Source organism: Echinops telfairi, unplaced genomic scaffold (genome assembly GCF_000313985.2).
Source record: "Echinops telfairi isolate 266 unplaced genomic scaffold, ASM31398v2 ScPeMD7_2291;HRSCAF=2852, whole genome shotgun sequence".
In the NCBI taxonomy this organism is placed as follows: Eukaryota; Metazoa; Chordata; class Mammalia; order Afrosoricida; family Tenrecidae; genus Echinops; species Echinops telfairi.
In genome coordinates this window covers 11873406-11900565 of record NW_022106189.1, presented here as the reverse complement: position 1 = coordinate 11900565, position 27160 = coordinate 11873406, and the positions used below count along the sequence as shown (strand labels likewise).

Here is a 27160-nt window from a genome sequence, read left to right as displayed (position 1 = left end):
GGAATCACAATTCCACAAAGAAAACGGTACAAGAAATTCTAGAAGAAAACATACCAGCAAACAGCATAAGAGATGAAAAAGTAATAGGAAACAGAGAACCACAAACACAATAGATGTCAAAAGAAAGCTAACTCAACATATATATATATTTTTTAACATTTTATTAGGGGCTCATACAACTGTTATCCCAATCCATACACACATCAATTGTGTAAAGCGCATTTGTACATCATTCTCAAAACATTTTCTCTCCATTGAAACCCCTGACATTAGGTCCTCATTTTTCCCCTCCCTCCCCGCTTCCCCCTCCCGCATGAGCCCCTGATAGTTTATAAATGGGTATTTTGTCATATCTTGCCCTGTCCGACGTCTCCCTTCATCCACTTTTCAGTTGTCTGTGCCCCAGGGAGGAGGTCACACACAGTTCCATGTAATCGGTTCCCTCTTTCCTACCCATTCTCCCTTTACCCTCCCTGTTTCGCCACTCACACCACTGGTCCTATAGGGCTCATCCGTCCTGGATTATTATAATCAATTTTTTAATATCAATTAAAGGAGAGAAAGCTCAGTGGCTAGAGGAAGAAAAACAATTACATACCAAATAAACTCAGATCCTCTTCAGTACCCTTGAAGGCAAGAAGACAATGGAATGATAGAAATAAAACTTTGAAAGAAAAGAAAATTCCAACCAGGAACCTTATTTTCAGCTAACGTATCTCTCAAACATAAAGAAGAAATACGTTGGGTTTCCAGACAAGGAGAAATGAAAGGAAATTATGAAAGAGAGGGGGGGAAAAAGACCAGAAGATAATCAGCAAAAGCAGTAGACAAACCTGACTGGAAATCGGAACACTCACAACAGTATTGACAACAGCTCAGAAATAGAGGAAGAACTAAGAAATCAATCAAACTATTTAAAAATACAGCAAAATGACAGCAACATACCTCCACATATCAACAACACTGATAACTAATGCAATAAATATGTCAGTCAATAGACAGAGAGTACCAGACTGGTTAAGAAAATAGCTCCATGAACATGCTGCTTAAAAGAAACACACCTTAGACATGAGACAAAAAAAGACTAGAAATCAAACGATGGGGAAATTTTAACAAGTTAATGGCAACCAAAACACAGCCGGCATGGCAATATTGATCTTCAATAAAATAAACTTCAAGGCAAGATCCTGACAAAGGGTGGCATATCTAATGATTTAAGGTACAACAGAACTGAAACACACCCTAATTAACTTACATGCACAGACCCTCAAACATGCTAATCAAACTCTAATAGAGCAGCAGAGGGAAATAAACAATACAACAATAGGGCAATTCAAACACACTCTTCAGGAAAAACATATCATTGGCAAGGAATCTCAATAAACAGAAAAACTAAACAAAGCCTTCAACCAGCTTGCTCTCCTAGACATTTACAGAGCACTCTACTGAACAAAAGTACAATATACATGCTTTGCCAGTGCACATCATTCTCTACAGCAAACCGTATGTTAGGACACAAATGAAATGTTAATACATTTTTAAAATTGAGATTTTATAATACATTTTATCTGACCTCAATGCTGTAAAATAAAAAAGCAGTAATAGTAAGAGCAAGGGGGAAAAATCAAACATGGAAACTGAACAATGCACTGTTCTAAAATTACTGAGCAATTAATGAAATAAGGAATGAACTTTTAAAAAATCCCTTGGAACAAAAAGCTGACAACACAACATACCAAAAACTTTGAGACAGAGCAAAAGTAGTACGAAGAAGGTAACTTATAGCAATAAACACATCCATGAAAAAAAGAGAATCAAAACCAACACTTTAACCCAGCATCTTAAACAACTAGAACAGCAACAAAGTAAACTTCCAATCACTAAGAGAAAAGAAACCAGTAACAATGAGAGCAGAAATCAATGAAATGGAAAAAAGAAAAAAAAAATCAAGACAAGAAGTTGGCTCTTAGAATTAGCAAATTGACATCTCTGTCAAACTTAAAATAGAGAAGATTCAAGTATCAAGAATATGAAAAGGTGACATAAAAGATCCACATAAAAATTTAAAATACAACACTATGAAATGCTGTACCCCATCAAACTGTAAAGCCTAGATGAAATGGAGCTATTTCTAGAAATTATCTAACTAAATTAACACAGCGAGAGGCACCAAAACTCAACAGAGCCATAAGAAAAGAAGAATTAACCAGGTCATTAAAAAACTACAAACAATAGCCACAAAAAAGTCCAACCAGATGGCTTCACTGGGGAATTCTACCAAGCATTCAAAGAAGAGGTGACACCGATTCTACACAAATTCTTCTAGAAAATGACAGCAAGCGCCCAACCTCATTTTATGAAGCGAACATAACCCTGATACCACCAACAATGGACCACAGACAGACAGTCCTTATGCACATCGACCCGAGACTCTCAAATACTGGGAAACAGAATCAAACTGTATTATAAAAAATAAAATAAAATACCATGATCAAGTGGGATTCACAGCAGGGACGCAAGGATGACTCAACATTATAAAAGCAATCAAAGTAATACATTACATAAGCAATCAAAGTAATACAATACAAAAATAAGAACTATATGGTATCAATTGATGCAGAAAAGGCATTTCACAATATACAACACCCATTCCAGATAAGAATACTCAACAAAATAGTAATGGTAGGAAAATTTCTCAACACAACAAAGGGCATGTACTAAAAACCAATATCAAAGATCTTGCTCAACAGAGAGAAATTGAAAGCATTCTCCTTGGAACCAGGATCCACACGAAAATGCCTCTTATCACCACTTTTATTCAACATTGTTCTAGACGTGTTAGCCAGACCTACTAGACAACAAAAAGAAATCAAAGTTCTCCAGATTGGCAAATTAAGAGTTAAATTCTCACTATATGCAGATGATATGATCTTATTAACATATGTACAATCATAAACTCAAAGAGCTGACAACAAAAATTGTTGGAAATAATCAAAAGATTAGTAACATCGCAGGATATAAGATCAAGATACAATTTGACAGCTGTATTTTAATGAATAGAACTCTGAAAATTAATCAAGAAAACAATAACATTTACAATAGCCACACAAAAGATGAAATACTTAGGAATAAACCTAAATAGAGAAACAAAAGACTTGTACAAAGAAAACTAAAGAACATTATATGAAAGCAAAGGGACCTACACAAATGGACCCACGATCATGGATAAGAGGACTAAATATTGTGAAAATGTCAATACTACCCAGTCAAACTAAACTCTCTGCCATCGAGTTAATACTAATAGTGACCCGACAGGGCAGAGCAGAGTTGCCCTGTGAGCTTCTGAGACAAACTCTTTACAGGGGTAGAAAGCCCTCTTTCTCGCACAGAGCAGCTGGGAGTTCCGAACTGCTCACCTTGGGGACTGCAACCCAATACATAACCACTATGCCACCAGGGCTCCTCATATTACACAAAGCAGTCTAGAAATACAACACAATTCTGATCCAGATGCCAAGTGAATTCTTTAACGAAATGGGGAAAATATTTACTAACTTCATATCGAGAAGAAATCCAGGATGAGCAAATAACTTAAGAGCAAGGTAAGAAGTCTTGCATTTCAAGACCTCAAAATCCATTACATACAGTAGTAAAAACAGACTAATAAATAAATAAAAGCCTGGTGTCGGCACAATAATAGATACATAGATCAGTGGAACATAATAGAGATCCCAGAAAAAAATTCATCCACCTGCAAATAAATACTCTTCAATAAAAAGTAAAACATATTAAATGGGAGAAACATAGTCATTACAACAAATGGAGCACCAAAATTGGATTTCCGCCTGTAAATGAATGAAACAGCACCCATACCACACCCCATGTACAAAAATAAGATCAAGATGGATCAAAGACCTAAATTTAACAGAACAAAACAAAACAAAAAAAACCAGAAAATTACAAGTGCTGGAGAACCTCTGGAGAGATTGGAACCCGCATACACTGCTGGTCGTTGCTGTAAATTTGTGCAACCACTGTGGAACGCACTACCCCAAACAGCTGGAAATGGAAATTCTTTCCATATGATCTAACAACCCCTCTGCTGGATATATACATGTCCTAGAGAAGTAAGAATCTCAACATGTACGGATACATCATCCATGTCCATCACATTACTGTTCACAATAGCAAGATAAAAAACTTAAATCAGTGGTTCTCAACCTGTGGGTCGCAACCCCTTTGGGGGAGTCCAAGGACCCTTTCACAGGGGACGACTAAGACCATCAGAAAACACATAAATATTTCACCATATATAATTGCATATTGTTTTGTGATTAATCACTATGCTTTAATTATGTCTAATTACGTTCAATATGTAACAATGAAAATACATCCTGTATGTCAGATATTTACATTATGATTTATAACAGTAGCAAAATTAAGTTATGAAGTAGCATTAAAAATAACTTTATGATTGAGGGGTCACCACACATGAGGAACTGTATTAAAAAAGGGTGAGAACCATGGACTTACACGCTCTTTGGTAAAACAATGGATAAAGAAACTTTGGTATATGCATATAATGGAATACTACGTATCACTGAAAACCAACGAGAAAACCATGAAACAGTTCAGGGCATTGATGGACTTAGAGAACATTGAACTGAGTAAAACTAGCCAATCACAAAAGGTGACTAAGACTGGGGAAAAGACTTTGGAGTTTGCTCAAGGGGGAAGGGTTGATGAATGCTGACTTGGGAGAAGTGAGACATGGTAATCTACAGGAAGGAAAAAGGAAATCAAGAAGTAAGGAAAGGGGTTATGTGGATGGGAAGTTTGATTAGTAGTGTAGACTAAGGAATACAAAATTAATGATCTGAAATGATCTAAACCCCACTTACCTTATAACAAAAAATACAAAGAGTTATTTCAGACACTATGCACTTGGACCCAGCAAACTTGCTTTTCTATCTTCTTGGAAAGAGGTGCAGTAATAGCACTACTGTGTTTCCCCCAAAAGTAAGACATCCCCCGAAAATAAGCCCCCTCCCCCAAGCTACCTTAACTCTGGACTCTGGACCGTAGCGGCGGGCGCCACAGCTCACTGTTGGCAGCAGCGCAGCCAGAGCAGATAGGAAGTGCAAAGTCTCTTTTAATAATAAACAATAAATGCGTACCATATTCTTCATTGAAAAATACGATATCCCCTGAAAATAAGACCTAGCACATCTTTGGGAGCAAAAATTAATATAAGAAACTGTCTTATTTTTGGGAAAACAGGGTATTAAAGAGGCCCTTAAATGACCAATACTGTACAGCTTTCTTTTTGGCTCACTGTGAAGGCTGTTTATTGGATTAAGTATTTCAAGGCTGGAGAAAGAAGGGAACATTTTCATCTGAAATTTGTAATATAAACTTCAATTTAACATTAACATTTCTAAAACTGGATTATACCAATTTACAAATCACCTATGAAAAATGAAATATATGCTGATAATAAAAATAATAGTATATAAGTTAAAAATATGAATTTTCTTCATATTTTGTCTATTTCCAAATTTCTACAATTGTCTAATTATGTTAATGGCTGCAGTTATACTCTGCTAAACTAGTATGGAATATTTTAGATTATTTGGATATGTTTTCTTGATTAACTAGGTCAGAGGTTAAAAGCATCTATGAGTTTTGTGACAATCCCATTTGCTTTTTGAGAATGCTCACTTCATTTACAATCTCACCAGTAACTTATTTGTGCAACAATATAACTTAAAATTGAACTATATTCTTTTATTTTAAAACATCTAATTTAATAACTATCTCAGGAACCTTTAAGTTTGTATTCCTTTTATTATTAGTGTAAGAATTTATATAAGCTCAACTAGTAGAGAAAACACTGTATTATTTTAAAGCATTATCTCTATGAGTTCAAATTGACATCCGTAGCTGTAAAGCATAGATGAAAAGTTTAGGTAATATTGAGTTTAAACCACTCCTTCACAAAGTAATTTGGGGAATTTTTTTTTCCCTGTAAAGGAGGTATTAGGCCAAATAAATTTGGAATCTATGGATTAAGGTAATGGTAGTGAAATAATTCAGAAATACATAGCAAGAATGGTAACACAATGTCAAAAATGTAACCAAATCAAAACCCTTCAAGCTAATCTTAGGTTTCCAAAGATGTAAATCTTTATGGGGGTAGATAGCCTCATCTTTCTCCCAAGGAGTGGTTGATGAATTTGAACTGCTGACCTTGTAGTTAGCAGCCCAACACATAACTTATTAAGCCACTAGGCTCTGAAGAATGTAACCAGTTGTCACTGAATTGTACATGTAGGTATTATTGAATAGACTTATGTTTCCATCGCAAAAGATTAATACACACACACACACACACACACACGAAACTCATTCCTATTGGCTTTGTGTGTCAGTGATATTCAACTGAACAAACATTGATTACAGGAGACTCAAAGTAAGATATGCTTTTAGGCTCTCATTTATTTAAAAATATATGAAGATCTGGCTTAGAAGGAATTCTGAAATTAAGTTCACTTCTTTTTGCAAGTCTGCTCAAAAATTTTCCCGAGTATTGTTATAAAACAGTTAAAAAATACCAACCCCTTGCTGCCATCAAGTTGATTCCAACTCACGGCCACTCTGTAGGGCAGGGAAGAACCCCCGACCCCCCCACCAATGTCTCCAAGGCTGTAAGTGTTTACAGGAGCAGAAAGCCGCATCTTTCTCCCAGGGAGCAAAGGCTGCTTTCTGTCAATCGTGAGGCTAGCAGTCCCACACATAACCATAATGCTACCAGGGATCCCAATCTAAAAACATCTAACAAAATGTTATAATATGTAAGGTTTGCTTCAAAATACCTGGTAAAGTAAGGGGAGATAAGTCAACTATCCAAAAAACAAAGGATGAAATAAGGCAGACCATGAATTGATAATTGCTAACAGTTGAAAGTGGGAAAGAAGTATTTTGTTTTTACAAAGAAAAGGCTGTTGGGTTGAACTGCTCTTTCTTGTAAATGTGTCTGTACCTTCAGTTAAATGATGCAATAAACAGTTTCGCTTCTAAAGCACTCTTCCATAGCTACACAGCTGTTTGGTGGAGTGAAGGAAAACAGCTGACAACTTGGTATTCCTGGCACATATCAGCATGCTTCATACTCTACTGGTACTTGATCCACTAGCATGTTAATCATTCAGTCTACTCAGGTATGTTAATAAGATAAGACCACTTCAAAAAGCAAGATTTTGCTATAAAAACCTTTCATTTTACAAGCACCAGAATCCCATTTTAAAATCATGCGAAGAAAGTAAATCTCTAAGGAACAGTTTAAAATCAGTAGTTCTTAAATAATGGCAAATCCTACCTTAATCTTTATAGACATGGGTCTTGACTCCTCACTTGTTCCCTTTAAAAACTCTCTGGAAGTAAGACTGAAGATGGGAAAAAGTTCACAGGAATGAATTCTTCCTTTTCCCAGGAAGGAATTTCAATACAATGTGAAACCCCTGTGGCCCAAGTATAATTTCCATTTCTGTTCTGACAAGAATATGGAGTGGTAAAACCCGCTACGCCTGTATCTGTTAGGATAAACTGAGTCAGTACAATGCAAAGAGCTGAAAAAGAGCTGCAAAGCACTGATTTACCACAGCCTAACTTTTCACGTATGGATATAAAACCAACTATATTCCAGATCTATAACTTAAGCTTTCTGTAATTACCGAAGAGATGACATTGCAAGGATTTAAAAACATAAACATCCCTTTTTAGAAGACAAGGCTTATAGCTGTACCTTCATCTATAAAGGTTTATCAAACAAAAAACAAAAATAACACACTGTTGAGTCAATTCTCATTGCTGATGTTAAATTCTAATAAAACTTGGGATAGTCAGGTTTAACAAGTGGGGTCACGTACCTGCTCCCTGTACCAAAAAGTGCTGGTTTTATGCTTTCAAGCCATTTTTTCTGCTCCTTGAGGAAATGTGCAAATACTCTAAGAACGGGATGGCCACCTCATTTCTGCGCGCACGCACACACACACACACACACACACACACACACCACTTAATATAACATTTCAAACCTAAGAGCTATTTGTGGGGATGAAAATTCTGATTTTTTTAAAACACCACCAATTAATATGTCTTAAGACTTGATGGACATAAAGAGCACCATACTATTTTTTAAGTATACTGCATTTGAAGAATTCTTATCCGTAACAAAATCATAAAACTCAAAGACAAATATAAACCAAGTCTCAGTGAATTTGGTAGTATTATATAAATTTCACTTCTGAAACTGTACAAGTGATAGAACACTGTTACTGCTCATTTTCAGGCTTCATCATCAGTAACCTCTTGACTGGTCTCCTCCCTCCAGATGCCTTATATTCTCCCCTCACCTGGCTGTCTGGGTGGTCTCTGTAAACACTAGCTTGCTTTCACCATGCTGTTTCTTACCACCTCATTCTTGGATAGCGTGAACATTCTGTCCAAAATACCAAATACACTAAAGTATAAGCTGACCCGAATATCAGCCAAAGCACCTAATTTTACTCCAAAACAGAATTAAAAATGTGCTGAAAAACTCGGCTTATACACGAGTATATATGGTAATCACCTTTGACAATCTCTTCATTTCCTCCTGCATCTGGGATGGATTAGACTTGCCTGCTCAAAAACAACTTAGATACTGGTGCACATTCTCATAACTCATCTTTTCAAAGAAATTATGAGATATGGCTCTTTTCCCCAACTGGGAAAGGTTTATGAGGGCAGGAAATGATTAAGATGTCTTAATCAACTCATCTCTCTTTAGTATCTACCACATTGCCTGAAACATGAAAACTCACTGCCATAGAGTCAATGCTGACTTACATGACCCCGCTGTGGGTTTCCAAGACTAACTATTTACGGGAGTAGAAATCCCAGTCTTTCTACTGTGGAGCTGCTGGTAGTTTCACACTGCCAACCACGCGGACTGCAGTCCAACTCATAACTACTACACCACCCGGGTTCCTTGACACATGAAGAGTGCATTAAATGTGCATCTGAATGAGCAAAGTCCAAACTCACTGTCTTCTCCGTCTTCCCACCTATTTTTTTCTGTTCCTTGAGGAAATGTTCTCAAATTCTGATTCCTCATCTACTAGCATAAATAAGCTACAATCACCCACTTTGCAAAAATTATAACCATAACTTCCCTAACCACCCAACTGGCTCTGCTGAGAGTAGGTAAGTAAAAGCCCGGGTTACCATTTCCGTAAGACTAAATATGAAAATATCAGCCAAGGATACAAAAATTCATAGGAAGACTCACACTAAGTCATCTCAAAACATATTAAAAATTAAATGGTACTAGTATAGTACCATTTGTATAAATGGTACTAGTATAATGATGAATGGACTAGAATTAAGTGTCCAAACTAAACTCATACGTCTACGGTAAACTAACTTTTAACAGAGGCACTAAAACCACTCAATGAGAAAAGAATTACTTCTTTAATTAATGGTCAAAACCAAATCAAAATGGATCGAGGACCTTAATGTAAAAACTGAAACTATAAAACCCTTAGAAAAAGGCACAGGAATAATGTTTTGGGGCCTAGTATGGAGAAATGGATACTTCAATACGACAGCAAAAGCGGAAGATGACAAAGCAGATTAAGTAGGACTTAATCTAAATTTTAAAAAGTTGTTCATCAAAGGACTTTATCAATAAACTGAAGAAGCTATAAGTTGGGAGAAAATAGGGGGGTCAAAATCATCTAAAACTAGTTTAATTTTTGTAAAACAATTGGAATACCTAGACATAAATAAAAGACAAAATAATTTAAAAATTGGCTAAGGACTTAATGATGAACAAAATATGACACATACATACAACAGAACACTACTTGGTCATACAGAAAGATGAAGTTCTGACACATGTTACAACATGGACAAACCTTGAAAACATTATGCTGAGTGAAATACATCAGTCACAAAGGGCAAATATCATATGACAGGCTTCAAAAAATATACAGAAAAGTAGAATTAAAATATTCACAAACTTTTTGAAGCCCCTCATATGAAATATCTGGAATGGAAAATAGATGGTTTATTAGTGATTCCCTGGGGCAAGCAGGAGAAGGAAAGTTTTTCACAAAGCACTAAAATCAGTTACAGGTGATGGAAAAACTTGGAAATGGATAGCTGTTACGAGACTTGTCTCACATCCTTTGGGTGGGTTATCAAGAGGGGGCAGTTCTAAGAGAAGAACACCATGTTTGATAGCGAATCAGTGAAAAAGAGGGCTTTTGATGAAATGGACTTATAGTGGCTGCAACCATGGACTTAACAGGAAAGACTGTGAGGATGATGCAGGACCAGGGAGCTTTTCATTCCGTTTGCTATGAGCCAGAACCCACTCGACAGCACCGAACAGATGGCTGCACATCAAGGTGAAAGCAATGAATGTCACTGAACTGGGTATGTAACAAATGAATGGAAAATGACTTGTTAGGTGTACCTTTACTATAATAGGAAAATAAGTAAGAATACAAGGGACAACCCAAACGAAGTAAAAATTCATTTTGCTTAAGATGGTCCGAGTTGGGTTGATGATCACAGATCTGGTAGCATTATAAAATTATTAGGCTATTCTATCTTTCAGATCTCCTATATATATTTCATTTCAGACAAAATGCCCTCGCGCCACCAATCTGGGAGATCTCTAATGTTTAATGAGAATAAGAAAATAAGATTCCTATTGAAATTGAAATTTACTTTAATTTGGCAGTAAATTTCTTCTATAAAGCTAAGAACTACAAAGAAAGTAAACACTGGTATTAATCCACGTTTGAAAGTATTAACCGACTTACTGGAAGTAAATCTGAAATGAAAGTCTTCTGTCTGGCTTTTCTTTTATGAGGAATTTCTTCCATTTCTTCACTTTCAATTACAGTGCCACTACTAACATTTTCTAATATTTCCTCTGTCTCGGAAGCAGTCTTCAACCTTTGAGTTTCAGCGACCTTCATCTGAACAACTGTTTCACCAGCATCTATTTCCAAAGTTTCAGATAAGACCTTTAGTAAGGCATTTATGATTTCTGCCTGACTTTTGGAAGGAATGACGTTCTTTAGATTCCAAACTGTGCCTGGAAAAAATGAACATAGAACAAAAGAATCACCTGTGAAATTTTTCATTAAGTATAGCTTCCCCAAGATTCGCTCTTTAAGCTATTTTAATTTCAAAAATCTCAACCCTACTGCGTTTACTCAGATTTTGTTAAGATGTAAAAAAGCAACGAAGAGAGACAGCTCCCTTAATGACAATCTTTCATGATAATCTCCCTTTCCTGATCCACTACGTATCAGCAAACTAGGGTAATGCAAATAAAGTTTCTTTTAAAATGGCATATTAAATTGCTTTATTTCCTATTGTTTTAACCTGAGCTGTTCTCCAAAATGGTTACTTATATTCTAGGAGTAGAATAAAACTCCAAAATCTCAGAAAGCAGGTTTCTCTCTCTCTCTCTCTCTCTTAATAAAATAGAATAGTAACTATTGTTAATTAGTGAGATTAAATTATATATTGTCATTTTTAAAAAATAACGTTTTATTATAAATTTTTTTCAAAAGACAAAAACTAAAAAATAGCCTTGCCTGACTCAATACTTGTCACCATGAAGAGGTCACTGAAGATAGGGGTGCTAAAGTACAATCAAATGGTGATGAAATCAGATGGTCCCAGGCTATCAGAAAGAATAGCATCTGGCGATAGGGAAATAGATCTATGTGAATATATGTATAGGTTTAGTACTAAGGTGGCAGATGGACATTGGGCCTCCACTCAAATATTCCCTCAATGCAAGAACACTTTGTTCTATTAAACTGGCATTCCATGATGCTCACCTTCCCGACACAAGCAAATGTGGTGAAGAAAGCTGATGGTGCCCAGCTAGCAAAAGATATAGCATCTTGGGTCTTAAAGGCTTGAAGATAAATGAGCCGCCATCTAGCTGAGAAGCAACAAAGCCCACATCACTAGCCTGTGTGATCATGACATATCATGATAGGATCAGGTATCAAAGAACAAAAAATCTTATCATTGTGAATGAGGGGGAGTGTGGAGTGGAGACCCAAAGCCCATCTGTAGGCAACTGGACATCCCCTTACAGAAGGTTTACGGGGAGGAGACGAGCCAGTCAGGATGCAATATATAACCAAAGAAACACAGTTTCTTTAATGCGTTCTAGTTCTAGTTCTATAATGCGTCCTCACCCCACCCCGCCTCCGCCACTATCATGATCCCAATTCTACCTTAGAACTCTGGCCAGACCAGAGGATGTACACTGGTACAGATAAGAGCTGAAACACAGGGGATCCAGGACAGATAAACCTCTTAGGAACAATAATGAGAGTAGCAATGCCAGGAGAGTAAGGGGAATGTGGGGGAGAAATGGAGAACTGATCACAATGATCTATATATAACCCCCTCCCTCCCTGGGGGACGGACAGAAAAGTGGGTAAAGGGAGACATCCGACAGTGTAAGTCATGAAAAAGTAATAATTCATAAATTATCAAGGGTTTGTTAGGGAGTGAGTGGGTGAGTTAGGGAGTGAGGGAGGGGGGAAAATGTAGAAAGCAAATGTTTTGAAAATGATGATGGCAACAAATATACAAATGTGTTTGACACAATGGATATACGTATGAATTGTGTTAAGAGTTGTATGAGCCCCGAATAAAGTGATGTATTAAAAATATTAGCATCTGGGGTTTTAAAGGCTTGAGGTGTTAACTAAGTCTACACAGAAGAAGCACATGAACCTGTGTGTTCAATATTTATTAACAATAAAAGCCAAGATTAGAGGGAGAGACTGTATCAGAGATTAAATTCTGAACTTGGTTTGCAAAAGGCTATGGATAAGTTAAAGCATAAAATCCATTTACAGAGCCACCACAATGACTAAATTCTCCAATGATGACCACGGATGAGTAGTCTTTGGCCAAGAGAGCATCCAAATATAGTTAAGGTAGAATTTAACATCTTACCATTTGTGCTTCCTTTAAACCCATTTTCAACTTGTTTTAGTGTTTAATATATTCATTATCTTTCAGATTAAGGTTCTTCTGTGTTTTAATCTATTATAGGTACTGGGGTGTTTTGGGGTGGTGGTGGTTTCTTTTATTTACTTGAATAAGCTGTAAATGAAATTATGGATACATAATAGCAAAAGCAACTAGATTAAAAGTTTCTTAGGGTTAAAACTGGGACAAAAAGGGGAGCTAATAATAAGATACAAGAATGAAGAAAATATTCTAAAATTGATTGGGGCGATGAATACACAACTCTATTACTGAATTATATATGTGAACTATATCAATCAACTGTTAATAAAGAAGAAAAATGGCCTTTGGGCAGCCAAACGGCAAAAGGAAAATATATGAAGAAATGATATGAAATACATACTACTCAAAAGACCATCAAATTATTTCTTATTTATCTACTAAAAAATTCTGTGAAGAAAAGGTTGGGTTAAAGGGCTTGTCAATTTTTTTTTTTTTTTTTGAGTTCTGCAAACTTTTTTAAAAAATAATTTTATTGGGGGCTCATACAACTCTTACCATAATCCATACATACATCCATTGTGTCAAGCACATTTGTACATTTATTGCCCTCATCATTCTCAAAACACTTGCTTTCTGCGTGAGCCCTTGGGAAAAACTCATTTTTTCCCTTCCCTCCCCGCCACCCCTTCCCTCATGAACCCTTGATAATTTATAAATTACTATTCTGTCATGTTTTACACTGTCCAATGTCTCCCTTCACCCACTTTTCTGTTGTCCATCCCTCAGTGCGGGGGTTATATGTAGATCCTTGTAATGGGTTCCCCCCTTCTACCCCACCTTCCCTCTACACTCCCAGTATCACCACCCTCACCACTAGTCCTGAAGAGTTCATCTGTCCTGGATTCCCTGTTTCCAGTTCCTACCTGTACCAATGTACATCCTCTGGTCTAATCGGATTTGTAAAGTAGACTTGGGATCATGATAGTGGGGGGAGGAAGCATTAAAGAAGTAGAGGAAAGTTGTATGTTTCATTGTTGCTATACTGCACCCTGACTGGCTCATCTCCTCCCCGTGACCCTTTTGTAAGGGATGTCCAGTTGCCTACAGATGGGTTTTGGGTTCTCACTCCGCACTCCCTCTCATTCAAAATAATATGATCTTTTTGTACTTTGATGCCTGATACCTGATCCCATCAGCACCTCGTGATCACACAGGATAATGTGTTTCTTCCATGTGGGTTTTGTTGCTTCTCAGCTAGATGGCAGCTTCTTTACCTTCAAGCCTTTAAGACCCCAGGCGCTTTATCTTTTGATAGCCGGGTACCATCAACTTTCTTCATCTCATTTGTTTACATACCCCCTTTGTCTTCAGTGATCATGTCGGAAGGTGAGCATCATGGAATGCCAGTTTAATAGAACGAAGTGTTCTTGCATTGAGGGAGTACTTGAGTGGAGGCCCAATGTGTATCTGCTACCTTAATACTAAATTTATAAATATATGCACATAGATCTATTTCCCCATCATCATATATAAATATATTTACATATGTGCATGCCTGATTTTAGACCTGTACAAATGTCCTTTAGGACTTGTCAATTTTTTAACTCAAAATAATAGAAGGGACCCTGATAAGTTATTTCCTGTTTTCTAAAACAGTTTTATTGGCACATAACCTACATAACATATAACAGTTCAACCATATCAAGAAAAGGTGTACTATAATTGCCACAATCAATTTGAGAATATTTTCTTTGTTCTTGTACTCATTGTTATTAGTTCCCCATTTCCTTCCAATCTCCCGTGCCACACCCCCATGAAACCATTAAATAAGATGGTGTTTCTATAGATTTAAATATCCTGGATTTCATATACAGAAAAACATATAAAAAAACACACCAAAACACGAACAATAACAAAGTAAAACAGAACAATCTCAATTGAAAAGCAAAGTAGAAAATATTAAAAACTAGAACAAATTTAAAATGGGTCAAGTGACAAGATGTTAAATTTTAAGCTAACTATAGTACAGGTTTGTGATAGTCCACTTTCCAATGCACTCTGCATGAAAGCAGGGTGTTCACATCCCTGGTCTACGGTCAGAGAGGCTTCACCCGAGGCTTTATTCATGTGTATTTCTTTCTCTCTTTTTTTTAAGTTGGAACAACTTTTAAATAGGTCAATAGGGAGATCAAAAGATAAGATATTATACCTTACCCTAACGATATTTGCCATAATGAGCCCTGATGAAGTAGTGGTTACACTCTGGGCTACTATCTATGAGGTCAGCAGTTCAAAACCACCAGTTGCTCTGCAGGAGAAAGACAAGGCTTTCCATTCCCGAAAATAGTTGAACTAGGAAATTCACAGAGGCAGTTTTATCCTGTCCTATAGGGTTGCTATGAGTTGGCACTGATTCCATAGCTTGAGTTTTGTTTGGTCATCTGCCATTATCAACTTTATAATGCTGTCTGATAACAAGGCTATTCATATCCCTCATTAATCTATGTATGGACCCTGCAAATGGATTCTGGGCTTCCACTGTTGTCTATAGCCTTCTGAAAATCAGGTGTTCATAATTTAAGCTCTAATACCATTCTTTCCTTTGGATTTGAATTATATCATTTACAATCTTTGGATCACAAAAGCTGGTGTGCTTCTTCCATATGGACTTAGTTGATACGTGTCTTAGTTGACATCTGGCTTTTTGAGCACAAGCCTTTGGAAGACCCCAGACACTATTCTTTCTGATAGCTAAGCACAATTTAATTTATTGGCTATAGTACCCATTTCTTCAGTATTCTTTTCGTGAGGGCAAGCATCAAGCAGGGTCATGTCATAAGTACTAACTGTTCTTAGATTTAGGCTAGAATTAAGTATAAGGCCAAAATCCATTCAAATAGCTATGGTTTTTAAATGTCTCCGGTTCATGTTAAAGACGGCATTGCCATTTTATGTTAGGAGCATAACAGTTATCTCCGTGAGGCATAAAGTAATTCTATTGATAGTGTCATAAATTTAGCCAATGGTATAGAATTTAAAACACAGTTGAGAAAAAGAAATTATTCAGGTATAGGCCACCTATGAACCTCAATATACCAACTTTTGACTTGTGCAGATCAAACTCTTAAGTAATACTATTTACACACACAATGGGGGTAGATGATAAGGCAAAACTTTCAATACTACTTCTTGACAGCAGCAGAACCATGCCTTCCAGGTTAATGCATGTCACAGTAAAGCAAGAGGGCATTAAAATTTCTTTAGCAGATGATATTTTATTAGAAAAGAAATCTAGTCTAGAAGGCTTGACAAATATGGAGAACTGCTTGAATTAAGAGTCTCCACTTAGCGTGATGGTAAACAAGCGGCCATCTAGCTCAGAAGCAACAAAGCCCACATGGAAGAAGCACACCAGCCTGTGTGATCATGAGGTGCCAAAGGGATCAGGGAACAGGCATCAAAGAACAAAAAATCCTATCATTGTGTGCTCACCTCCCCAAAACGATTGCTGAAGACAAATGGGTGCATAAGCAAATGTGGTGAAGAAAGCTGATGGTGCCCGGCTATCAAAAGATACAGCATCTGGGGTCTTAAAGGCTTGAAGGTAAATAAGCGGCCATCTAGCTCAGAAGCAACAAAGCCCACATGGAAGAAGCACACCAGCCTGTATGATCACGAGATGTTGACGGGATTAGGTATCAGGCATCAAAGAACAAAAAAACCACATCATTGTGAATGAAAGGGAGTGTGGGGGGAGACCCAAAACCCATCTCTAGGCAATTGGACATCCCCTTATGAAGGGATCACAGGGAGGAGACGAGCCAGTCAGGGTGCAGTGTAGCAAAGACGAAACATACAACTTTCCTCTAGTTCTTAAATGCTTCCTCCCCACACTATCATGACCCAATTCTACCTTGAAAGTCTGGCTAGACCAGAGGATGTACACTGGTACTGATAGGAACTGGAAACACAGGGAATCCAGGGTGGATGAGGCAGTGGTGAGAGTGGTGGGAGGGTGGGGTTGGAGGGGATACCGATTACAAGGATCTACATGTGACCTCCTCCCTGGGTGACGGACAACAGAAAAGTGGGTAAAGGGAGACGTCGGACAGTGTAAAACATGACAAAATAATAATTTATAAATTATCAAGGGTTCATGAGGGAGGGGAGAGCAGGGGGTTTGGTGAGGAGCTAATGCCAGGGGCTTAAGTTGAAAGCAAATGTTTTGAGAATGATGAGGGCAATGAATGTACAAATGTGCTTTACACAATTGATGTATGTATGGATTGTGATAATAGTTGTATGTGCCTCAAATAAAATTATATAAAAAAAGAGTCTCCACTTAAATATTAAAATCTTCAGAACAGACATATAAGCATAAGATAGACTAATAAAACCAGATATGATGAAATGAAGGAAGAACTGAAACATAAGCTCCCATTACTACATGCTAAAAGATATTAAAATGATACATTATCCCTCTGGCTAAATCTTACCTGCTACCAATGTTTTTAATAGAATGTACTCCATGGAATTGACAGGCAATAGCATTGCTGATTCTAGTACATGCAACCCTGCATCATTAAAAGATTTCAGTAACTCTGGGTTATCTTCAGTGACAATCTGCAAACAGTATGCTATAACGACAAAAATTAAATAATTAGAAACAAATTCTTCTTACAATAACATAAAACAATTCAACTCACGATAAAGCATTTTCATGTTCACAGCTACTTTACATACATGTATAATTTACCTCAATGATGGTATAGGCAAGTAAGTTTTATAAAAACTATTAGTATTGCAAAATACTTAATTTTTTTCTATTGCCCTACAGAACATTTTTATAAAGCACAATTACAAAGTTCATAAAGGCCATGACAATGTCAAATTACAATAAACATTTATAAGTTTGTTTTCAATTTCTGTTTTTACCATAGAAATACCAGTCTGTGGACTATCACTAATTGATAAACCACATTTATTTTCCCACTCCATTACTTTAAAAAAACTATTGGCACATAATTTACATAGCACACAATAGTTCAATCATTCAATCATGTCAAGAACTATACAATCATTACCATATCAATTTTAGAACATTTACCCCCCATGATTAAATTACCTTTACCATGAGTTGTGCAATAACAGTCAGTTCTAATACTTCCTCCCCCCTCCTGCCTTCATTCCTACTCCTGAAACCCCCCTTCCTATCACCCACTCCCCACTTCTGCATCAGTTATTATCCCTATGCATCCATTCCTCCTGTGGGTCACAAACTGGGCAACCCCAAAGGAGTAACAAAATCCCAAATCAAAATAAGGTGGAAAGGATAAAATAATAATAATAATGTAGGGATCAAAATACAGATATTGAGTAAGAAAGAAAAGACCCTCATCAACATTCCAAAAGCCAGGAAATAAATTTGTTATGGAACAATAAGAGATACTTGCACCCTGAAACAACTCAGGTCGGGTCTAAAGGGAGGTCATCTGGCCAAGCATCAAGTTCAATTCAGCATATTCAAGACTACAATGGTCTCTGACTGACAGCTTGGCTGGTCAAGACTTGCCTGTGGCTCAAGCTGATCTGCCTTCAGCTCCGTCTGACCAGATATTCAGCAGATGGGTTTTGGGTTCCCACTGTCCTCCGTAGCCTTCTACAAATTGGATGTTCATAATTTTAGCTCTGATACTTTTCCCTTCGCCAAATTACAATTATTTAATTGCCATCTGTGGACCACACAAGCTGGTGTGCTTCTTCCGTGTGGAATTAGTTGATTCCTCACTTCGATGACTGCTTATTTGAAGACAAGCCTTTACGGCCCCAGACACTATTTCAGTTGACAGCCAGGCACCATGTACTTTTTTCGCCAAACATTGCTGTAGCACCCTCAACTTCAGTGATCCATTCATGAAGGTATCAAGCAAGGCCATGTTATCAGAACTAACTGTTCTTGAATTGGGGCTAGATCCATTACCTTCATTTAAAAACTTTTAAAATTGTAAATTAGGTGGGGGTTTACATTTCAGATCATCCAGTTTGTATTCAACTGTTTAAGCTAATAAACCCCAGGCCCTCCTGCTCCAATAATTTACCCTTCATCTACTTCTTGATTTCTCTTTATCCTCTTGTGGATCGTTCTCTTCCATTTCACCCAAGTTAATGCCTGCCACAGAATAGCTTATTGCTTTTTCTACCGTGGCATTCTCCAGACTGTTCCTTTAAGTATGAAAGTTCTCCTTTATTTTCCCCCTCACAGTGGTCTCATCTAATAGTTGTCCTTTTGTGATGGGCTGGTTTCACTCAGCAAAATGTTCTCCAAGTCCATCCATTCCATGAGGTATTTAGTGTGTTTGTCACTGTTCTCTAGAGATGCACAGCACTACCGTGTATATATACACCGAAATTTCTTTATCAATTCTTTCACTGATCGGCATTTAGACTGTTTCCATTTTCTTGATATTGTGAATCATGCTGCGATAGACAGACATTTCTGTTCATGTCATAACTGTCACTTCTTTTTAGTATATGTACGCAGTAGAGTGATTGCTGAATCACATAGAATTTCTTGTCCCAGTTGTTTGAGGTAGCACCTCATCAGTGCCTGCAGTGGTTGTATGAATTTACAGTTCCAATCTCTCCAAAGCCTCTCCAGCACTGGTTATTTGAACTTGGCTGTCACTGTTGGTATGGAGCCTGAGTGGTGTAGCGATTACGAGTTGGGCTGCAATCTGCATGGTCAGCAGTTTGAAACCACCTGCAGCTCCGAGGGAGAAAGACCAGGCCTTGTACTCCTGCACACAGTTACAGTCTCAGCAAGCCACAGGGAGCTGCTCTGGGTCAGCACTGATGCCACTGCAGTGATTTCAGCTGGGATGGTCATCTTACAGTTTTGACTTGCCTCTCTCAGACAGTTAGTGATCATGAGCATTTCTTCATGTTTGTTGATCATCTAAATGTCATCTGTAGTGAATTGTCTGTTCCTACCCTTTGCTCACTTTATAACTGAGTTATTTGGTTTTTTTTCTTATTAAAGTGTTTGTTTTCTGTAAATTTTAGAAATTAGTTCCTTGTTCACTGTGTCATTATCAAAGATACTTTTCTGCACTCTTTTGATAAACTTTTTGATGCACAAGTGTCTTATTTTTAGTAGGTCCCAATCATCTATTTTGTCTTCCTTTGTTATATTTGATACTGTCTATGCCCTGCAATAGGGCCTTTAAGTTTTTCCCCAATTTCTCATTGATAATCCTTAAAGGCTCTCTGATTTACACTTAGGTCTTTGATCCATCTTGAGTATGTTTTGTACCTCGGGCTAGGTATGGGTCCTGTTTACAACAGTAGAATGCCTTAACCATTTACTGAGGCTGGTGGTTTCGAAATGCGAACTCTGAGGTTAGCAGTCCAACTCTTATTCCACTACACCAACAGGACTCCTCCACCTAGATACAAGGGGGCTTCAAAAAGTTTACAGAAAAATTCCATTATCTTTCAATCCCATTTTTCCATGAGCTTTTTGAAGGCCTTTAGTATTCACCAAAATTTAAAATAATAATAGTAATAAAAGATCAAAGAAAGCTGTATTGAAACATAATACACTGTAATGGAATAGCAGGGAAAAAAGCCAAAACAAACTTTACTATATTAAGCTTATTTAACTTTCTAACGTAAGTTGACTTTATTAAATAAATCATATGCCAAGTCAAATGGAGAAGGAAAAACACAATACGATACAATAAAATGCAAAATGTCCACAACTCACTTCAAAAAAGTTCACTGGGGGAGGGTTAGAAATCACAAAATAGACTTATGAGTCATAGAAAGAGAAGTGAAATTTTTCTTATAAAAGTTATGAATTAAAAGGGAGAGGGAGGCTGCAAAAAAAAGTTATGAATTAACTTTTCTGAAATTCTGTAATAATAAAAGTTGTCCGCTGAGAATAAAAGTCCTCATCAACTTCCTATTTCAAGTCTCCTAAAATCATAGATTTTAAGAGTTGAAGGATTGTAGCCTTCAGATGGATAAAAATTCAATGTATGGGGAAGCCCAAGATCCTCACAAGTGGACCAAAAGCAGCATCATGATGAATGGAGAAAAGGTTGAAGTTGTCACGAGTTTCGTCTTTGTTGGATCCAAAATCAATGCTCATGGAAGCAGCAGTCAAGAGATCAAGACTCATTGCGTCAGTAAATCTGCTGCACAAGATCTCTTTAGAGTCCTGAAAATCAAGGACACTATATTTTGAGGACTAAGGTGCCCCTGACCCAAGTCCTGGTATTTTCAATTGTTTCATGTGCATGTGAAAGTTGGAAGCATGTGACAGTGAATAAGGAAGATCTAAGAAAAATCGATGCATTTGAATGATGGTGCTCGTGAATAATATTGAAATTACCATGGACTGCCAATAGAACAAACAAATCAGTCTTGGAAGGAGTAGCCAGAGTGCTCCTTAGAGACAAGGATGTCAAGACTTCATCTTACATACGCTAGACATATTGTCAGAAGAGACCAGTCTCTGGAGAAGGACATCATGTTTGGTAAAATAGAAGGGTGTTAAAAGAGGAAGACCCTCCACAAGATGGACTGACACAGTGGCTGCATTATGGGCTCAGGCATCAGAACACTGAGGATAGCACAGGGCTGTACAGTGTTTTGTTCAGTTGTGTATAGGGTCGCTACGGGTCGCAGCCGGCAGTACCTGACAACAAAATCACAGAATTTTGGTAGAATGGAAATTCAATCGAGAAATTAAATTTCTCCAGTATTATTTGATCCATTTTTCTCTACCTTTCTCTTAAAAAATATTCATTAGAGCCAAAAGTAAGATCAACGAGGGGAATTCACTTTGCCTAGCTGGGAGAAACATTAAGATGATTGCCATTATGATGGTTAAGAAAAAAAGACACCACTTATCAATAATTTTTCTACTCTGACCCAGTTTTCTGTTGAGTCTCTCACCCCTCTGGTTTTTGTCTCCGTCCCCTGCTTAACTAAGTGCCCCCAGGAACTCTTGAGCCCAATTTAGAGAAGGGTGGACAACAATGAAGGTGTTGAATTTTGCTTTCCCTGCCTCACGGAAGAGGAGTAGGACTAAGTGAAGTTCTCATCACTTCTTCCGGGATTTCGGCTGGAAGTACAAGGTACAAGATATTTAACTAAGTCTAGATCTCAGTTAACTTTGGTCCAAGGGCCTGGTAGTTGTGGTTTACTGTTCCATAGCAAATGGAGAAGAAATTCCAGAGATTCAAAGACTAGAGCTTCTAAGAATGGTAGTAGACTAGAAATAAAGTGTATGGTCTCTTCCGCCCTTTCAGAGTGAAAAGCAGAAGAATTTTGTAAGTATGCATCACAGATGTTAAGAATAAAAAAACCCTCTTCAGCTGCATATTTAAATATGAGGATAAAATCACTCTAAACGTGGCATATCTTAATGAAAATGTTTTAATAATACTATACATAATAAAACATCACCCTTTCATCACTTACCTACTGAAATAGCCAAGTCAACATTGGTGGAAAACCTACTTAAAAACTTTAATATACTCTCCAAACACCCTTCTTTGTTGAATATAGATACTGCTTTACTACTGCATTCACTAAAGGGAGAGAAAAAAGTTTTACTACTCATATTTCATTTATTTATTTTTAAATTATTAAATACTCTTACTGGGGGCTCTTACAGCTCTTATCACAATCCATATATGCATCCATTGTGTCAAGCACATTTGTACATATGTTGCCATCATTTTCTTTTATTATTTTTATTTTTTCAAATTTCATCCAATCTTTTAATTTTTATTAAAAGATCATTTTATTGGGGGCTCTTGCAACTCTTGTTACAAATCAGACATCATTTGTATTTGACATATTAGTACATATATCCCATCGTTCTTTTCTAGACATTTACTTTCAGAAAAAAATTACAATCTCCCTTTCGACCCGTTCTTTATTTTCTTTGGGGGGCTCTATCTTTAATGTTGTAGTTTTTAAAAATTATTTTGTTTTCTTTTGGAATGAGGGTTTTCTGTATTACTTTGTTATTGTTGTTAGGGGTGGAGTTGTGAGTTTCTTTATATGAAATCCAGAATAGGTAAACATATAGAGACAGTAACTAACTTAATACTTTCATAGGGTTATGATGGGAGGGGACTGGGGAAACACGGGAAGCTAATAATATCGAGTATAAAAATGAACATTTTCTAAAATTGATCGCAGTGATGATTACATATCATTGGATTCTACAAATGTTTTTATGAAGCTCCTTTAGTTAACACATAAAAAAGACACCCCAAATTATATTTTATTCAGTCCTAGATCACTGTTATGTCAACAAGCAGAACTAAGCAGCTTGCAATGGAGAAATTATTTTCAAATAATTATCTTTGAAATTACACTACTTTTTAAAAAATCAGACAGCCCATCGATATTATAAGAACACATTTTAGGGCAACAACATAAACCCTCCATAAACAGAAAGAAAAAATAAACAAGACAATAAGTTGGCTCTCAGGAAAAAAGAGAAGCTTGTACCAAGGCCTCTGGTAGAAAACGTTTTGGAAATGATGATGGCAACACATGTACAAATATGCTTGATACAATTGATGTATGGAATGTTATAAGAGCTGTAAGAACCCCCAATAAATTGTTTTTTTAATTAAAAAAAAAAAAAAGAACACATTTTAAATGCAAACTAAACAGGGCTAATCAGAAAAATTTAGTCATGTTTGCATAGAAAGGTAGACTCCACACATACCACATAAACTTAACAAACAGCTAACAAAAGTAAGTTACAAAATCACTTTAGTAAGTTACTAAATCCTTTTGAAACTATTGTCCGTGTATCCAGTCGCTGAGACACTACTATAAGCTTGTTCTTAAAATAACCAAAGTTGAGGCTGGAAAATAAGGCATGTGTAAAGGTAATCTAAAAATATAAAGCAAGGAAGTTCAAAATTATTGTAACTGTAAATTAATAGATGGGTCTCTTAGGCATATAAGAAAGATATAACTTTGGAGGTATATTCAGGCTTTCTTTTTTTAAAATCATTTTATTGGTGGCTTGTACAACTCTTATTACAATCCATACATACATCCATTTTGTCAAGCACACTTGTACATTTGTTGCCATCTTCATTTTCAAAATAGTCAGGCTCTTTTCAAAGAATTCTTTAAAATATTTCCAATTCCAATAATGTATACAAGTTAAAAGTTATTGGTACAATAGAAATATTGCACCCAGTGAATCCCCGATGAAACATAAAACTTTCCTCTAGTTCTTTAATGCTTCTTCCCCCGCTCCCCACGCCACTATCAAGACCCCAGTGCTACCTTACAAATCCGGCTAGTCCAGAGGATGTACACTGGTACAGATGGAACTGGAAACACAGGGAATCCAGGACAGATGAAGCCCTCAGGGCCAGTGGTGAGAGTGGCAATACTGGACGGTGGAGGGAAGGTAGGATAGAAAGGGGGAACTGATCACAAGGATCTACATATAACCCCCTCCCTGGGGGATGGACAACAGAAAAGTGAATGAAGGGACACGTCAGACACTGTAAGACATGACAAAATAATAATAATTTATAAATTATCAAGGGTTCGTGAGGAAGGGGGGGGCGGAAGGGAGGGGAAAAATGAGGAGCTGATACCAAGGGCTCTAGTATAAAGTAAATGTTTTAAGAACGATGATGGCAACAAATGTACAAATGTGCTTGACACAATGGATGGATGTATGGATTGTGAGAAGAGTTGTATGAACTCCCAATAAAATGATTTAATAAGGGGAAAAAGAGGAAAAAGAAATACTGTACCCACTAATTTTTTTAAGGCACCACAGTAGTGTAGGGGGTTAATGGTGCTGGGCGGCTAATCACAAGGTCAGTAGGTCCACCAGCTACTCCTTGGGAGAAAAAGGCGGCTTTCTGCTCCCACACAGATAAAGGGGCAACTCTGTCCTCTACAGTTACTGTGAGTCAAAACTGACTTGAGGGTAGTGGGTGCCAGTTTGCTGTGATGGCAATTTCCCTAATCTGATCTATCCCATTTTTCTGGTGGAATATATCTAGTAGTTTTAAATACATGATAAGCAAGTTCAGATGGTTAGGAAGTCAACTTTTCAGGATCCTATTCAATCCTCATTCTAAGAAACACCTTTGCTTTCAGGGGAAATGTTGTAGTCACTGTTGAGAGACTACAAAATGTGGGGCATAAAATGAGAAAGGGGGGTGGGAGGAGGAGGATTCAAGCTGTAAATCTAGCCATTTAAATTCCTAACATGACATTCACTCCATTGCCACCACTACTACTTAGCAGGGAATGAACATGGCCTCTACTTCCAACTAGGCCAAGGTAACCCTTTTATATACTTGATTTTCTGTCAAATGGCCGTTGCTCTGGTGGGTAATGAGTTATGTCTTGGCCTGCTAATCACAAGGTCAGCATTTTGAACCCTCGGCAGCTCCACAGGCGATGACGGTGTCTACTTCCATGAAATTTTAGTCTGAAATTCACAAGGGCAGTTCTATGGGGTCACTGTGAATTGGAACCAACTCAATGGTGGTGAGGTTTTTTGTTTGTTTGTTTAAGTCAGATTGTTTAACTGTCAGAGCAAAAATGTAAAGCAAGGTCTGGTTTCTCCAGAAGCCAAACTAAAGTAGCCACTGTCGTGGGACCTGCCTAACTTTAAAGCTATTGCTGCTTAGGGTATGTGGATGATGGAGGAAGAAGGGGCACATTATGTACTCATGGTCAGGGGTCCAAGTGTCTTTAACTTCTTTCCAGTCATTGCTGTTGACAAAACAATACTTAATGTGCCCCTTTTTTCTTCCATCATCCACATACCCTAAGTAGCAATAGCCTTAAAGTTAAAGACACCGACAAAATGAAGTGATGCTATGAGGAAAAGGACTCGTTGGGAAAGACAGCTGATCTTGGGTCAACCAAGTATTAGGTAGAAGTTCCAGGTCTATCGAGGAGAGATTGTTAAATAGCTTAACCGAGCAGCAGTCTGAGCAGCACTCTAGCAGGAGGCTGAGTCTGAAAGGCATCTTACCATATATTCCACAGCACGTTCACAGCCTCATTGGCTAGGTTCTCAAAAGAACTTCTGTTCTGATCTTTTGCATCTTGTGGAGACATCTCATTTGAATCCAATCCAGCACTACACTGAAAGCAAATACATTGATTAGCACCCCGATTCAAATGAAGAATTACAACAAAAAATGTCCTGGTGATGAAGAATCATAAAACTATTAACCTGGAAAAGAACAGTGGTTAACAGGCCAATTGAATTCTCATAAGGAGTCAATACCACAACCCTGCTCTCCTTGTGACAAAAGCTAAATACAAGGAATATTTTTCCAATCTTTGTGAAAACTAGATATAAAGATTTTTCATGAAAATGAAAAAATCAATACAAAGTATTTTTAAATGAAAGGTCCACTGTTTAAACTCAGCAATGACTCAGGAGGAGAAAAGGCCTGGCTCTCTGTTTCCTTAATGACTACAGCCTAGGAAACCCTACAGAGCAGTTCTACTTTCATACACGAGTTGGAAACTACTTGACAACAAACAATAATATCTATTCAGTACCTTCTATGTTTAAGGAACTATTCTACGCAATTTTCATATGAGGGGTAAGTCAAAGAGTATTGCTACAAAATCACAGAAACTTTCATTAAGGAAATAGTTCAATATTTTTTTCTAGACATACGCTCTACCTAGGGCTATACAACTTCCCCTACCCCTTTATGTTCTCTTTTTAAAAAAATCAGTTTTATTGGCATATAATTCACATCATACAATTCAATAGTTCCATTACATCAAGAAGAGTTGTACAATCATCAACACAATAAAGTTTAGAACATTTTCTTCATTGTTGTACCCATCATTCTTAGTTCCTTATTTCCCACCATCCTCCTCTGCAAGAGCTATGCAAGGGTTTCCATTTCTAACCCTCCATCAAAGACGGAGCCGCTTTTACACCACAGCGAATGATAAATTTGCTATACTCCACAACAAACCCAGGGACAAGGGAACAACAAGCGATCCAAATTGGTGGGCAGGTGGGTGTGGGAGACCTGGTAGGGCA

At 37.2% G+C, this 27160-nt stretch overlaps 1 protein-coding gene across 1 annotated transcript in view; it reads right to left on the bottom strand.

The window, feature by feature from the left end:
• The window catches only part of HEATR3 (HEAT repeat containing 3), a 67820-nt gene that overhangs the window by 34409 nt on the left and 6251 nt on the right, over positions 1 to 27160 (bottom strand). Inside the window, exons 4-7 of the mRNA XM_004704895.2 lie at positions 26123 to 26235; positions 22558 to 22667; positions 17565 to 17705; positions 10875 to 11152 (exon numbers count right to left, since the gene is read on the bottom strand). Of these exons, the coding sequence (XP_004704952.1) occupies positions 10875 to 11152; positions 17565 to 17705; positions 22558 to 22667; positions 26123 to 26235 (642 nt within the window). The remainder of the gene's footprint in view (positions 1 to 10874; positions 11153 to 17564; positions 17706 to 22557; positions 22668 to 26122; positions 26236 to 27160) is intronic.